This window comes from Squalius cephalus (genome assembly GCF_949319135.1).
Source record: "Squalius cephalus genome assembly, chromosome: 1".
NCBI classification, from domain to species: domain Eukaryota; kingdom Metazoa; phylum Chordata; class Actinopteri; order Cypriniformes; family Leuciscidae; genus Squalius; species Squalius cephalus.
Window position 1 is genome coordinate 54957360 of NC_137122.1, and position 16562 is coordinate 54973921.

Below are 16562 nucleotides of genomic sequence, written 5' to 3' on the forward strand. Positions count from 1 at the left end.
ATAAAAGTGCATCTATTATCATAAAAGTGCATCTATCCATCATAAAAGTGCATCTCTCCATCATAAAAGTGCATCTCTCCATCATAAAAGTGCATCTATCCATCATAAAAGTGCATCTCTCCATCATAAAAGTGCATCTATCCATCATAAAAGTGCATCTCTCCATCATAAAAGTGCATCTATCCATCATAAAAGTGCATCTCTCCATCATAAAAGTGCATCTATCCATCATAAAAGTGCATCTATCCATCATAAAAGTGCATCTATTATCATAAAAGTGCATCTATTATCATAAAAGTGCATCTATCCATCATAAAAGTGCATCTATCATAAAAGTGCATCTATCCATCATAAAAGTGCATCTATCATAAAAGTGCATCTATCATAAAAGTGCATCTATCATAAAAGTGCATCTATCATAAAGAGCATCTCTCCTTCATAAAAGTGCTCCACACGGCTCTGCTATGATTAATAAAGGCCTTCTGAAGCGAAGGTGAAATACAAAAAAAAAAAAGTTTTTGTGAAATTCATGTAAGAAAAATATTTTTGGATGAACTACCCCTTAACTAGCAGAATTTGTTTTGATTCTGTCTATATGAATTGTGAATGATTTTTTTTTTAATTATCACACACACACAAACTGTTAAAACTGTTTATAGTAAATTTATTGCTCCCGACGAGATGGATGGATGGCGCCTTGCATGGCTGACACCGCCGTCGGTGTATGAGTGAGTGAATGGGTGAATGTGAGGCTATGTAAAGCGCTTTGGTGGCCATATGTCTGTGAAAGCGCTATATAAATGCAGTCCATTTACCATTTATGTATATGTTTATGTATAGTGTTCCTTTAGACAATGAAAGCTCTGATTCAATGATTATTTTGCAGCATCACTCAACACTGAGCACTGAACGCATTTATTAGGGTGTTTTATTCAAATATATATTGATACATTTAGCCACTGATGTTTATTACTGTGTCCTGTTGTATGGGTGCGTATTACAGGTTTCCTCATTTGCTAACACTCTATAAATGATTCAGTTGACACAATTTCCCAAACCCTTCATTCAGTTCTTAAAACAAAGACACATTTCTCAAAACAAAAATGTATTTCATCTGTTTTCACACACATTACAAATATCTTCATGATAGATTTCTGCAAAACTCTACACAAAAATGTCCTGATTTTACACAAGTTTAATCATGTTCTCATGACGATCAGACTCTCCACACACTCACAGTGAAGAAGACAGAGAGAGAAAAGAAAAAGCACAGAGGAAATATTTTCATATTTTACTTTTCCTTAATTTCATAAGCATCCTTTTCAGCTGGAAAGAATATTTTACATCAACAACTTTATCAAACGTTGTGAAAGTCATTTATTTCTTGTAAAGAGTTCATGATTTCCATCCCTTGTGACCCAATATCTGAAATCTCAGAAAGTGCTTCTTCATCCCTCATCTTCTGCATCACAATTTTCCTCACATTTTGAACTGTGATTGTTTTCCAGCACTATTTTCTCCACTACTAATGTCATTTTCCACATCTTCACTCCTTACATTGTTCACAACCATTTCTGTTATTTCATTGTTCATTATTCATTAATCTTTTCATTTTGTTTGTGTTTCATAATTTCAAATGAAAGGTACTTTTAATAGTAATATTAAAATGATTATGTGTCACTACAATAAAAACTAAATGAATATGATTTCCATCAATAAAATTATAGCTTGATAAACACACACACACACACACACACACACACACACACACACACACACACACCATTCTTACTGTCTCTATGAAGGATTTAATACACACATTTATTCTGTTATTTCTGTGGCAGAAGTTAAGATATTAAAGAAAATTAAAATAAGAGTCTCTGTATTTCACTGTTACTGATTTATCGTGCAGCTCAAAGTATTATGGGTAAAATCTCTCCACAATCTGTTCTGAAACATCAACACAGTTTCACTGATGATCCATAATCAACCCTAAACCCAGGATAGAGCGTCTGAGTGAATGTGGTCTGGACTGTGTGGATGAGGCTCATTGTGTCAGAGACGCTGTAGAAGGACAGAGTTCCTGCACTGTGATCCACATACACTCCTATTCTTCTGCTGATGGGCTTTACAGGGAGAGGAGTCTGTATCTTATTGTGCCAGAATGAGTATCTGGAGGAAAAGCACTCCAAACTCCAGGACTCATCATTATATCCAAACACACACTCATTACCCCGTCCCTTCCTGCTGATGCTCTTATATGACACTGATATACACACACCACTAAACAAACCTCTCCCACTCCACTCAATCTCCCAGTAACAGCGTCCACACACACTCTCTCTACACAACACCTGAGGATACTGATCAAATCTGTCTGGATGATCAGGATACGGCTGCTCTGTGTCAGTGTTAGTAATCACTCTGTTCCTCTCAGACAGACTGAGGAGTTTATTCACTGTGTTCAGATCCAGAGTCAGCTGATGGGAATCTGATGGAGAGAAAACACATCAGAAACAGGAATTATGAATCTGTCTGATCTTTTAATGTATCTGAACTCTTCATGAATCAATGTTCAGTGTATCATCAGTGTCTCAGTACAGCTGACCAAATATCCTGTGCAAATCATCATTTACATGATCAATTATAAAACTCTTCTATCATGATTTATTTCTCCTTCTACAGGAAGAACATGAACACATTCAGTGAGTTTTTCTGCTTGTTTTCTAGTGACTCACATTGTAGGAAGTCGTTCCTGGTCTTGAGATTCATGTTGGTGAAAGTGACTGTGGAAATAAACAGACATGAACAGTGTGAAGAGAAATGAGAAGATAAAATACATTCATTTCTGAGACATTTCTAATATGATGTTCTATAATATTAGATGATGAACTCATTTCTGGGAGCAGATTAATATAAAATAGAGGCTTCATTTATAAAACACACATCGGATTGATCCTAAATTCCATGCTTTTATCCTCCGTCATGTATATGTTTCTTAACACACTTTAAGTAGACGTTTAAAAAGTGCACTTTGTAACAATGTCGAATTAAAAGTTTTAATTTGTACATTTTAATCATGTTTTAATAATATTTTGTCATGCTTCAAAGAAGTGCAGTTATTTTGATGTGTTAACTAACATACTAAAGCACATGTAAAGTACTTTATTATTATTATCATGTATAATATTATAATGTTATTCAATAATATATTTACAATTAAACAAACAAGTTTAAATTAAACTTTCAAGCTTCAAGTTACAGCAGTCATCATCATGTTTATATATGGGCCATTCTACAGAATTGGTGCAAACTGCTGTCCCTCATCCAAAAAACACATTTAAAAAGCATTTAATTATTAAAATCTTAGATGTTTACTAAGATCCTTCAATTATCTATTGAAACCCACAATAATATTTAAGATATCAGTAAGCTTTATATATATAAAATCATCATTTACAGGCTACTTTCAATTAGGGGGTGGCTGTCCCAAACCCTAACCCCTAAATTTCAACTTAATTTCAAATTTTTTGCAAATTTTTCTATTCTTGTTTTAAAAAAAGTAAAAAAAAAATAAAAATTATATTTTATTTTTAAATCATGAAACTTCTGCATTTTCATGTCACTACCAAAACAGTGAATGTAGTCCATTGGCTGAGACTGATTTTAACCACACCCCTACATTTTTGATCAGGAAATATCCCTGTGTCCCTCTCTCTCATGTGCTATATGGTGAGTAGATTGATCCCATCATTTTGAGGTAAATGTGTTCTAAAGTCTAAAAATCTGTGTGCAACTTTAAGGAATGTCACTACCAAACTCATTTTTTCTGCTATTGAGAAAACTTTTTTGGATGTTATTCCATAAAATTTAGTTGTTATATGTGTTCAACTGTTCTGACCAGTGAGTGCTAACCATGTGCTGATTGGCATCTTCGAGCTAGGCTCAAAAGTATCTCAAATTGTCACTACCAAAACAGTCACAACCGAAACATGTCTTGAAGTTTCGGTTGTGACATTATTGTTTCGGTAGTGACAAAAGGGAACACATAATCCTTTATTTGGAGGAATAAACTACATTTTAGTACAGTTATGCAAATAATTACTACTGTCGTATGTTTTAGTAATGTTTTAGTGTTTTAGTATGCAAATTCTGTTAAAATTCTGTAATGTGATGAGGTTACAATTACTTAAGGTTGCAGTCCAAGATACTAGCTTAGGTGTAAGGTTGCTGTCAGTAATGTTAATTTCTATGATTAACTTGACAGGGAGAATGACATAAAACACCAACATGCCTAAAAAAAATAGAAAAACTACAACAGAGAGACAGAGAGACAGAGAGAATACAAACAGGGTTACCAGGTGCCAGCAAGGTTTTTCAGCCCAAAACCTCGTCAAAAACCGCGAGAATGCACAAAAAACCGCCCAATTTTTTTTGTGGCTTGTTTCTCGTTTAAACACATTGAAATCATTAACAAGCTTTAAAATGACCCATTTTTCGACTTAGCCTATCCGATTTTAGAAACAATATTCAATCAAATGTACGCAAAAGTAGGCTCAGTCAGACTATTCCACTATTACGGAAAATAATGCGATCAACTTAAGCTATCGATGAGTCTGTTTATTGTCAATAAAAGTCGCTTGGAACAAAAGCATTTAGTAACATAAAAACATTGAGTGGATATATGGACATAAAAAATAACCCACTTTCAAATGGCAACATGAAACATGCATATTAGGGCTGGGAGAAAAAATCGATTCACATGTATAGGTATCGCGATTTTTTTAAAAATGATTTTAAAATCGATTTTTTAAATACAGAATATTACAGATATTAATTCAAATTAAATTGTTTTATGTTTTAGCCCTTGCTTATAGATGAGGTTGACAGAAGTTAGCCACTTTCATTTCAATAGAGGGTGAAATGTGTCGTTACAGAGCTGCACCATTCATCTTTAAAAGACTGTGATCTCGATTCAAACACCCACGCGATCCATTTCGTCTATTAAACCTTTGACAAAATCATATCGCAACATTCAAATCTGTGTTGGCACTGCCGCTGACCCAGAGAGAGTGTTATGAAACCGCAGACAGCTAGCTAAGTTTGAAAACCCCGTGGTGGTGCTGGCATGTGTCACTTTAAGGTAGTGGGAGGACTGTCGTGAGGTTAGGGGGCACGTCAGCCAGAGTTGTAGTGTGTGTGTGTGTGTGTGTGAGGGAGAGAGACTGCTGCCTGCTGAACATTGGGTCGCAGGAAAAAGGATCTGAAGTGCCGGTGTTTCGGCAACAAAAACCCGCCGAACTGATCCGAAACCAGCCCAATTTTTATCCACCCACCCAATCCCATTTTTGCCTGCAAAATAGATTGCAAAACCGCCCAATCTGGCAACCCTGAATACAAACAAATGTTGAGGGAAGACCCAGTGAAGTACGAGGCATACTTAAGGAAAGAAAGAGAAAGAAATAAGAAACTAAGGGAAGAAGGAAAGTTGAAGAGTATCAGTGAATTATCTGACAGGGAGCAAAGACATGTCAGAAAAGCATGGAGGAAAAGACAAAAGACACAGGATGATGGTGAAAAGACAAAAAGAGGTGGAGACATTTTGCAGGGCTGCCACACCACCTAGCACTTCCAGTGAGGGTGATCAGACACCAGTGCACATACACACTGGGGGAAAAGGGAGAAAACGAGTAAAAATCAGTAACTATAGAAAATGTCAGAAGTTAGAACAGAAGATCAAAGAAATCCAGAGGAGAGAAGACAAATATAGAAAGTGATATCAAAGGTTGAGGCAGAAGTTGACACCAGTCCAATGTTCTCCAAGGTCGAAGACTCAGAAGGATGTAAAAAAGCACAGACTTCCCAAACAAGTCAGAAAGACTCTTCTTTTTCACAACACGCTTATGCACCAAATACAGGATAAATGAGCAATTCCAGCGTTATGGACGTGACATTTGCAGTCAAAACGTATAATATAAATTCTCAGAAAATGCATTTAATACCAATATATTTAAACGTCTGTTTATATGTCCATACTCCCTTAATAAAGGAGTCCAGACATTAGAATAATATCAGTCTACACATGCGTTTTATATTTAATTTGAGGGAAATACACATGCGTTACGACGTGACAAAAAAAGATGTGAGTTTGTGGGAGACAACATACTTTGTCGAAATTCTGCAAATGCACAAGCCAAAAGAAATAATACCAACCGAAGGGATGACTGTTGGCTCTCTATAGAAGATAAATTATTTATTTTATTTTAGTTTTCATTTTTTAATTTATGAGGAAAAAACGTTGTTACGGACGTGACAGTTCCGAAATCGACACTTGGCTGACGCTGAAAAATCAGAGAAATTGCTTTAAAAACTTGAACAGAGACCTATTTGTGCGTCTCTGTTGGGTATTTGAAACAACAAACATCTGAGATGATGACATCTGAGACATCAGTAAAGGCTGCACAATTAATCAAATTTAAACTGAAATCACCGTGCTATAGATTAGCCTCCGTTGTCTAAGATGTCATCATCTCAGATGTTTGTTGTTTCAAATACCCAGAGACGCACAAATTATTCTCAAACTTCTCTTCTCACTTGCACCTCAAGACCCAAAGTATAGAATAGCTCTAGGTGTTCTTATAAGATATTTACTGTCAGATGTGTGTCTGCTATATGTACTGACTGCATATGTGCATCATAGTTATTTATTTATATTAACATAAAATGTGGACAGTCTGATTCAGCCATGGCAAATTAAGTCACTACCAAAACATTACTGTCACTACCAAAAATGTGCAGTCACTACCGTAACATGGGATGTTTTGTCAAAAATAAAGTATATTGAATTATCAACTAAGATGTTATGATAGTGTTTGGTTCAATGCATATTCAAACTAATGAATCCTTAACTTTGAAATCAGTACGATAAACTTTATGCCTTCTACAAAGAAAGATTGGGTTCAAAATACAAAAAATCTCATAAATTACACTTAAAATATTATTAAAATTATAATCTTTATTGATTTAACCTGTAAAAATATTTTTAAAAAATAGAAAAAAAAATATTTATAAGGTAGATGTAAACAGAATCTTAATAGGTCATTATAAGCCTTCTTAATAAATTATTTAATATTGTGTTTCGGTAGTGACACATTTGGGGAGAAGGAAAATATTCCAGCATTTTCTGAAAATACAGTATGAGAATTAACAGCACAATTACTAGAAAAGCATACCTTGGATATTATACAATTTGCATACATGCAAAATTTGTGGGAAAAAAACAAAAAATTTCAAGATGTTTCCAACTCTGACTTTGCACCAATTCTGTAGAATGGCCCATATATAAACCCTTGTCCATGATGATGATTGCTGTATTTCTGAATCATCAAGGGATATTTGTAGGTGGATTTGATGCACTTGTTCACATTGCATTTGAATTTAAGATGATTTATAAACTGGGATGCATTTTAGGACATTTTTGTGAAAATGGACGTTTTATAAATCGTAAGAATATTTCAGAAACGGTTGTACGTTCAGATTTGGGATCTTTCTCCACACGTCTGTATAAACGAGGCGCAGGACTTTACCTCTATCAGAGATCTTCTTGAGCTCCTCTTTGCAGAAATCCTCCAGTTTGTCTCTCAGCTGACGGACAGATTCTCTCATGCCATCAAAAGAGGAGAGAGAACTGAAGGAAACGTCGGGTTCGTCTGTAGATTCAGGAGGTGCTGAGAGAGACTGGAAACTCTACAGAAAACAGAAATCAAAACTCATCATCTCCACACTTCAGCCAATAACCTGCACTATATCAGATCTGAGCGGCTCTTGTTGACTTCACTTCTCTTCAGTGACTCGCTTCAACCCAGCACTTTCACACAATCAGCACATTCTTCTCATATTCATCATTTAATGCTACAAACTCTAGTATTTGACACTTAATAATATCATTTAAAATATATATAGTTAAGAGCAGATTGAATGTAATGCTTTCAGACATTTAATTATTTTAAAATTATTTTTTAAATTATAATTCAAATATTTATTTGATTAAATGAATGTCTTATAGTCTAAATTTAAATTAAATGCAATTATCTAATATTTAGAGAGCTTTTTGACCAACTTAAGTAGGAATTAAGTGTCTGTATATGTAATTTCAGAAATATGGTTAAAGTTACTGCTGAATGAACTGACACACATTTATGATAAACTAAAATATACTCAATGTAATTTCTATTGAAAATTGTTTGTTCAATTTTAAATATAATATTGAATAACACACTAAAGTTTTAATTATAATCAAGTACTTTACATGTGCTTTAATATGTTGGTCAAAATCAAAATAACTGCACTTCTTTAAAGCATGACAAAATATTATTAAAACATAATGATTTCAAATGTACAAATTAAAACTTTAATTTGACTGTTACAAATTGCAATTTTTAAAAAGTCTATTTAAAGTGTGTTAAGAAATATAGATGTTATATGGACACTGTTTAGTTAATTTTTGTTTCATTTTCACTTGTTTTGTTCTCATTTGTCCCCTTGGTCACTCATTTCCCTCTTGTTTGTTATTATAGTTACTCATTAATTCCCTCTTTGCTTCACTTGTGTTTATAATTATCTATACAACTTCTTTTTTTTTATAAAAATTTGATAAAACATCTGCATGTTGATAAGATTTGAGGAAAAGCAGTTCAAAGGCTACGAGTAGATTGACGATCATTATGTAACTTTCGACTGGTTAGTGAAACTGAAACTTCACAAGGACTCTTAAAGGGTTAGTTCCCCCAAAAATGAAAATTCTGTCAGTAAAATTGCTCACCCTCATGTTGTTCCAACCATGTAAGTCTTTCGTTCATCTTCGGAACACAAATTAAGATATTTTTGATGAAATCTGAGTGCAGGATCACTCCTCCACAGGCTTATGGACACTATAACTTGCTGGCCCAGAAAATGTATTAAAGACATCATTAATATAGTTCAAGTGACTCCAGTGGCTCAATCTTAAGTTTATAAAGCGACGAGAATACTCGTCACCACGTATCACACACATGACCAGCGTCGCCCAATAGTGAGCCTACGTGGTGACGTGGAACACAGACGTGCTGCGCTGTTACACTACGTGAAAAGACTCGAGGCCCAGAGAGAAGGAAATGAAAAGTGGAATAAAGTCGTTGTTTTTGTTTGTTTTTGCGCACAAAAAGTATTCTCGTCGCTTGATAAACTTAAGATTGAGCCAGAATTTTCATTTTTGGGTGAACTAACCCTTTAAGGATCCCAAGGTCAGGTTTTGTTTGGTTTTTATAAGCATTGTTAATATACAGCCTCACTTCCTGTCTGGAGTCTTAGAGAACAAATTTATCAATGTGTTACAGGTAAACAGCTATGAAAATAAAAATCAATATTATCAACTTTGAAGATCACCTGACACAATTTTGGTGCCAATTACTGAAATTATTTTAGTAGAAATAAAAGATTTCATTAAAATGTGGATGGAAAATCTAGTTGGCTGGATATTGATACCATCAAGTTCACTGATTTCATCAAGACAGAAGAAACCAGAAGGAAAAATGAGTTCATATTTAATGGTAAATTTCCCAGGGCTTTGTAAGTGTGTCTCTTTAAACAGAAGATGATCAGATGAGAGTCTGACTGATGATTATATGATAACACAACACTTGACTGAATCTGACTGAATTCCTGACAACATCTCAGTCAACGGCTCATTCTGCTCTCATGAAATGTTTCTCTGTCATAGCAGGATCTTGCTCAAGTCCACTATGATCCTGTTCTTCTAGATCTCTGTTACCTGCAGGAACTGGATGTGATCTTGTGTGTGTGAAAGCTGCTCCAGCTCAGCGTCTCTCCTCCTCAGATCATTGATCTCCTGCTCCAGTCGCTCCAGTCGTCCTTCAGCTCGACTCACTGCAGTCTTTTCCTGATCTCTGATCCGCTGTGTGACCTCAGAGCGGCTTCTCTCAATGGAGCGGATGATCTCAGTGAAGATCCTCTCACTGTCCTCCACTGCTGTGTGTGCAGAGCGCTGTTACACACACATCACAATCACACAGTGGCTTAAGCACGACTGACAGAGTCCAAAGTGAGACGTCTCAAACTTCTCTTCTTCTCCAGACTCACCTTATGAGACTTCACAGCCTCTCTCAGATGCTGAAGATCTTTCTGTCTCTGCTGGATTCTCTGACGGATCTTCATCTGCGTCTCCTTCAGCTGTTTCTGGAGGACAAACCAATGACAGGGAATGACACATAAAACTACTGTCATACAAACATTAGAGTTACATGAATCCAGAGCTGGTGAAGTGGTTAAAGATCTTGCATGGTAAGTTTTTACTGTCTGGTTCAAACCACAGATTCATGGTTTCCTGAAATGAATGTCAGCAGTATTTCATCAGTGCCTAGTTTTATATCATTAGTGTCATCATTTACTCTCCGTCATGTCGCTCCAAACCTGTATGACTTTCTGTCTATTGTGAGACACAACAGAAGATATTTAGAAGAATGTCTCAGCGGTTTACAGAGGCCAAATAAAATATGGTGACACGTCAATAACATCAAACCTCATTGGTTCTTTCATGTCACAGTCACATGACTAAACACCATGATGTCATGACACAAACACCAGTGAAGTTTGATGTTTTTGATGTCATCATATTTGATTTGGGCTCCACATACATGAGTTTATCAATGATTTGATTTGATTTGATTTGTGATTAAAAGTTTGGCTCTTTTAAAAGTAGCATATTTTAAAGACTGCACTTATTTTGGAAATTATATTCTTCAAAATAATATACAGACCCTTTCCAAAAAATTAGAATATCATGGAAAAGTTTATTTATTTCCATAATTCCATTCAAAACGTTAAACTTCCATAGATTATAGATTCAGGGCCCACAACTTAAATGATTTCAAGTATTTAGTTGTTTATTTGTACATTATTTGGGCTTCCAGCTCATAAAACCCATGAAAACAGGATTTAAAAAAATTAGAATATTACATGAAATCACACAGTAATTACACAGTGATACCATGGTCATTGAACCAGGTTTTGGTTATTTTGGCAGTGTGGGCAGGTGCAAATCCTGCTGGAAAATGAAGTCAGCATCTCCATGAAGCTTGTCTGCTGAAGGAAGCATGAAGTGCTCTGGAAATGTCCTGGTAGACGGCTGCGTTGAGTGGACAGCACAGTGGACGAACACCAGCCGATGACATGGCTCCCCAAACCAACACAGACTGTGGAAACTTCACACTGGACTTCAAGCATCTTGGATTGTGTGCCTCTCCATTCTTCCTCCAGACTCTGGGACCTTGGTTTCCAAATGAGATGCAAAATTTGCTCTCATCAGAAAAGAGGACTTTGGTCCACTGTGCTTTATTAAATCCAGAGTCAACGCAGCCGTCTACCAGGACATTTCCAGAGCACTTCATGCTTCCTTCATTTTCCAGCAGGATTTGCACCTGCCCACACTGCCAAAAGAACCAAAACCTGGTTCAATGACCATGGTATCACTGTGTAATTACTGTGTGATTTCATGTAATATTCTAATTTTTTGAAATCCTGTTTTCATGTGTTTTATGAGCTGGAAGCCCAAATTATGTACAAATAAACAACTAAATACTTGAAATCATTTAAGTTGTGGGCCCTGAATCTATAATCTGTGGAAGTTTAACGTTTTGAATGGAATTATGGAAATAAATAAACTTTTCCATGATATTCTAATTTTTTGGAAAGGGTCTGTAACTGTGAAATAAGTGTGAACTGAACGTAATGTTTTCAGACACGTAATTGCATGTTAAATGCTATTAAATGAAAATGTATTATAGTTTAAATGTAGCCTACATATAAAGCAATTAGCTGAACTTAAGACTGACTTTTTGACCCACTTAAGTAAGATTTAAGTATATAATGTAATTTCATACTTATTTTGAGTTAAATTGAAATATTAAATATTATTAAAATGTACTTCAAAGTAAAACTTTTCATTCTACATTATAAAAAAGTGTACTTTATAAAGTGTACTTATGAAACAGTCATGAAAGTTGACTCTCTTTTTGGGGCTGTTTACACCTGGCCACTTCATGCGTTTTCTCAGATCGGATAGCTGTCTGATTTATCAAAACGATTCCATTTACACCTGGTCACATAAATGTGTTTTTGCGAAACGGATTTAAATCCGATCTTCAATTCCCGCGCTATATGCAGATTTAATGGAGGCACGTCACCGAAAGCAACAGATATGAGCTGCATTTTATTGATCATCAGCTAAAATCTCAAAATCAAAGACGCAATAAGAGAGAGCGGCAACAGCCCTGGTAAGATCATTTTGTTTCTTTACTTTTAAATGATGATGATGATGATTGTGTGTTAAGCGTCTGCGACTTACTTTGATTTGGGATAGTTTGCATGTTGGCTTAATGAATAGATGCTCAGCTTCTCATCTGCGGCGATGCGTGTTCCAGTAGCGTCGTCATATCTGGCTATAACATTACATATAGCCTATAACACGCTCTCACACGTTTATTTTTTTTAGCATTTTTGGGAGGAGTAGCCTACAATTTACATATTTGGTTTCAACAACCAGATGCATTTACACTTGTCCAGTTTCGGCAGGAATGTGGCCCAGACCACCTCCTGAAGTGGTTTGAGACGGATTCAAATCCGTCTCGAATGCGTTTCGGAGGGCATTTACACCTGGTCTTTTCACGATCGGATAGCTATCCGATCTGAGAAAACGCATGAAGTGGCCAGGTGTAAACAGCCCCTTTAAGTGCACTTAAGTGGCCTTTCATTTCATTAATATTATATTATCGTCATATATAATATATATATATATTTTTAAATATACTTTTAATTTGAAGTAGGCCTACACTACAAGTGCATGTCAATACACTTAAGCGTACTCCTTTCTTTAACCACTAGTTGTTCAGATTACTTTTATGCTTTTTCTCCTTTTTGGAGCTTGAAACTTTTTTACTCCATTGACTTACAATGTATAAACTAAAATAGACGAGACATTCTTCAAAATATCATCTTTTATATTCCACAGAAGAAACTCAGTCAAACCGGTTTGGATCAACATGAGTAAATGAGTGAGTAAATGAAGACACTTTCATTTCTGCGTGATCAATCCCTCTCAGTTCATACCTGTGTCTCTGTCCTCTGTGCTGCAGTTGATACAGTGTTGTGGTTTTTATGTTCACTCTCCTTACACCACACACAGATGCACTGTTGATCAGTGATACAGAACATTTCTAGCTCTTTATCATGTTTACGGCAGATCATGTCCTGCAGTCGGCCAGTGGCATCAATCACTTTGTGTGCTTTACGAGAGTGAAATTCCTCATGATGGTCAAAATGAGTTTGACAGTAAGATTCCTGACACACCAGACAGGACTTGACGGCTTTGTATTTTCTTCCAGTACAGACGTCACACTGCACGTCTCCAGCTCCAGCGTAACAGTCAGCAGGAAGTTTAGTCTTCTTCAGTTTCTCCACCAGTTCAGCCAGAATGGTGTTTTTAGCTAAAGCAGGTCTTGGACTGAAGGTCTGTCTGCACTGAGGGCAACTGTAGACTCTCTTCTCATCCTCCTGATCCCAGCAGTCTGTAATACAGATCTTACAGTAACTGTGTCCACAGTGGATAGTCACTGGATCCTTCAGGAGATCCAGACACACTGGACACGTGAACTCATCCTGAGAAATTCTGGCTTCTGCCATTTTACTGCACTGTTAGCCCTTGCTGTAAAAAAAGGCGTAATTCAGACAGTATCATACCATTTTCCATTAAAACAGTAATATACTGTAGAAAACAAAAATAGCCTACAGGAATATACTGTGAATTAACAGCGCTCAAAATCGACACTCAGAGGCTGTTTTCCCAATCACACCCTATACCCTCATTCACTATTCCCTACATTAGTTCACTAATAAAGTCCACTTGACAGAGTGAATGAAAAGAAGTGAGTGAATTGAGAAACTAATGAACACCTGATAAGCAGAATCACTGAAGGACAGAGAAACAAGAACAGAAAAAAGAGAAACACAAAAACTACAACTGACTTCCAGCTACACTGAGTGTGAAACCAGTTTACAAACCAGTTTACAATTATTTCTTTCATACATGTACAAAAGTTCTTGTTGAGAATTAACAGAGATTTAGTTAATAATAAAGTTTGTTGTCACCATGATGGAGATTAGTATTTGCTTTAGTTGGTCTTGTCTCTTGACTTCTTACCATTCATCTCTCTCTGACTGCTATAACAGTGAGTTTATAAAACACATTTGTTATGGCAAGAAAGAGTCAAGAGGAAGATGATCAGGTGTTTTTATTCTTTTGTGATGATGTCACAGTCATCTTGGATTATCTGATTTTCAGATTTTTTCTGTATATATTCATTGAAATTATGGGTGTGTCATATTTAGCATAAATCTGTGTATCTACAAAATGAAATTAATATTTCTGTAATCAGGTCTTCTGAAAAATACAATCATATAGTGCATTCAATTTTATTTTATTCCTGCTTGGCTCAGACACACACAGATATCAACAATCAGCATATGAATCTCAACAATGGTGAAAAGTTTCATGTCGCAATGCATGCTGGGTTCCAGGATAATATAAAACTCCCAGCATGCACTGCTGCATGAATTTAAAAAAAAGAAAAAATATTGCCACCATTGTTGAGATTAATGTGCTAAATTGTGATATCTCTGTGTTTCTAAAACTTAGTGTAGCTTTTTTTTGGTTTATGCATGATGTGTTAAAAAAAAATGAGTAGTTTCACAGTGGTGCTGATGTAACACTTTTGATTAAGGATAAAACTCTGAATGAATAAGAATTAATTCCTTAGTGAATGAACCAGCAATATGATGAATTTGTCACCATAAGCATTACAACCGCAATCATTCATAAACTGTGGGTGTGCACAAGTGTGACTTGCAAAAACACAGCTCAAGCAGCAAAAGAAAAATTAATGTTTTAGCATCTGCATCCCAACTAAAGCAAGCACTGATCTCTATAATGGTAACTTCAAACCAAACATTTTCAATTAAACATCTTAATAACAACTTCTGTAGATGTATGACAGAAATAAAGTCATACTGGTTAATAATAAGTGTAATAATGTGTAATGACTGGAAGTCAGTCGTAGTTATTGTGTTTCTCTATTTTCTGTTCTTGTGTTTCTCTTTTCTTCAGTGATTCTGCTTGTTAACAGCAGGTGTTCATCACTAATGCTCAACAATCACTTACATATTCACTTAATTATCTCACTGCAACACTGTCTCAATGTTACTTTTACTCGTTGTAGTGTGGATTTTCCTGTGGGGTTGAAAGGGTTAACAGTGTAAGATAAAAAGTCACACCCACAAAATGTATTTTAACAGTAATAAACTGTAAGTTATAAAACTGTTTTATACTGGCAACACTGTTGCCAGTAGTTTACTGTAAAAATAATTTTTTGGGTCACCATTGTGCAGAAGAGTAGAGCCTGTGCTTCAGTCCAGAAGAAGATCTACAAATAATGATGATTTGCTGTGTGTTGCTTTATTTAACAGGCGGTGACTGTGTAGTTGCTGGTCCAGTGGAAATCTCTTTATGTTCAAAAGTTTTTTAGTGGTCTCAAATGAAAGAAGTTCACAGTAATACTTTGCTCACATTATTAATGCATTATACATTTTAGTTAATACATTTAAATGACAGTTGGTCAATTTAAGGCAGTCGGTTTCTGCAAGTGTAATTAGTTAACTTGAATTAGAATTTAGTGCATTTTTACAGAAACAAACTAGATTACAGTAAAGAACTGTACAATTAACAGTATTTTACTGGCAACAGTGTTGCCAGTATTTTACTGTAAAAAAACACGGTAAGGTCTAACAGTGTGCATGAATACAGAGAGACACAAACACACAACAGCTCAACAATACTTCAGGGTCTGTTTCTCTGAACTGAGGAGTTGAAATAGTTTCCTGCTTCTGTGTTTGAGTGACGTGTGTAAAACAGGAGTGTCTGTAAAGCAGATTCCTCATTCCTGATGAAGGAGAGTCACTTTACTGCTGTGTTTATGTGCTCTTCAGGTGGAGTCGAAAACATTCAATTGCATGCATGTTCAATGAGTGCATTCACACCGCAAGCAGGAGCAGCGTGTGAGATATTAAATAAGATATTAGCATGTAAAACAAAATAAGAAAAATATTAAACATCACCATCATCTTGCTCAAAAGTTTACCCCTGGCTCTTAATACATCGTGTTACATTCTTGAGCATTACCTTGCAGATTCTGAAAGATGTACAGTAGGTAAACATATGACTGTTTACCTACAGTCATTGCAATAATTTTGTAAGGGTTAAAATATTCATTTAAGAGCTCAGTGTTGAGACCTTTCACTGGAATTTGATTGACAGGCGATCTGACCAATCATAATGCAGATAACCACCATTTTTGTCCGACAAACAAACCAAACCAGTTAGTTTTTAAGGTTAGATTAAGGTCAGCGGACTTGAACTTGATAAATGGTGTGTATTGATGTCTTTTTGCAGTTCTGAT

At 35.6% G+C, this 16562-nt stretch overlaps 2 protein-coding genes across 2 annotated transcripts in view; both read right to left on the reverse strand.

Annotated features, from left to right (window-relative positions):
* The window catches only part of mcrip1 (MAPK regulated corepressor interacting protein 1), a 362891-nt gene that overhangs the window by 8974 nt on the left and 337355 nt on the right, over window positions 1–16562 (reverse strand). The gene's annotated exons all lie outside the window — the stretch shown is intronic.
* Window positions 883–15986, reverse strand: LOC307155562 (tripartite motif-containing protein 16-like). The gene is made up of 7 exons (XM_079866294.1): window positions 15901–15986; window positions 13162–13743; window positions 10138–10233; window positions 9809–10042; window positions 7587–7746; window positions 2739–2786; window positions 883–2491 (listed from the first exon to the last, which is right to left on the reverse strand). The coding sequence occupies exons 2-7, from the start codon at window positions 13732–13734 to the stop codon at window positions 1959–1961; spliced, it is 1644 nt and encodes a 547-aa protein (XP_079722420.1). The 5' UTR covers window positions 13735–13743; window positions 15901–15986; the 3' UTR covers window positions 883–1958.

What these genes read in the sequence shown, in the direction of transcription:
- LOC307155562 (XM_079866294.1), bottom strand. Translation starts at nt 13,734, where the DNA reads ATGGCAGAAGCCAGAATTTCTCAGGATGAGTTCACGTGTCCAGTGTGT. An exon ending in CACAGAGGACAGAGACACAG is followed by an intron (nt 10,234 to 13,161) that starts GTATGAACTGAG and finishes TTTGTCCTCCAG; the next exon opens with AAACAGCTGAAGGAGACGCA. An exon ending in AGGCTGTGAAGTCTCATAAG is followed by an intron (nt 10,043 to 10,137) that starts GTGAGTCTGGAG and finishes TGTGTGTAACAG; the next exon opens with CGCTCTGCACACACAGCAGT.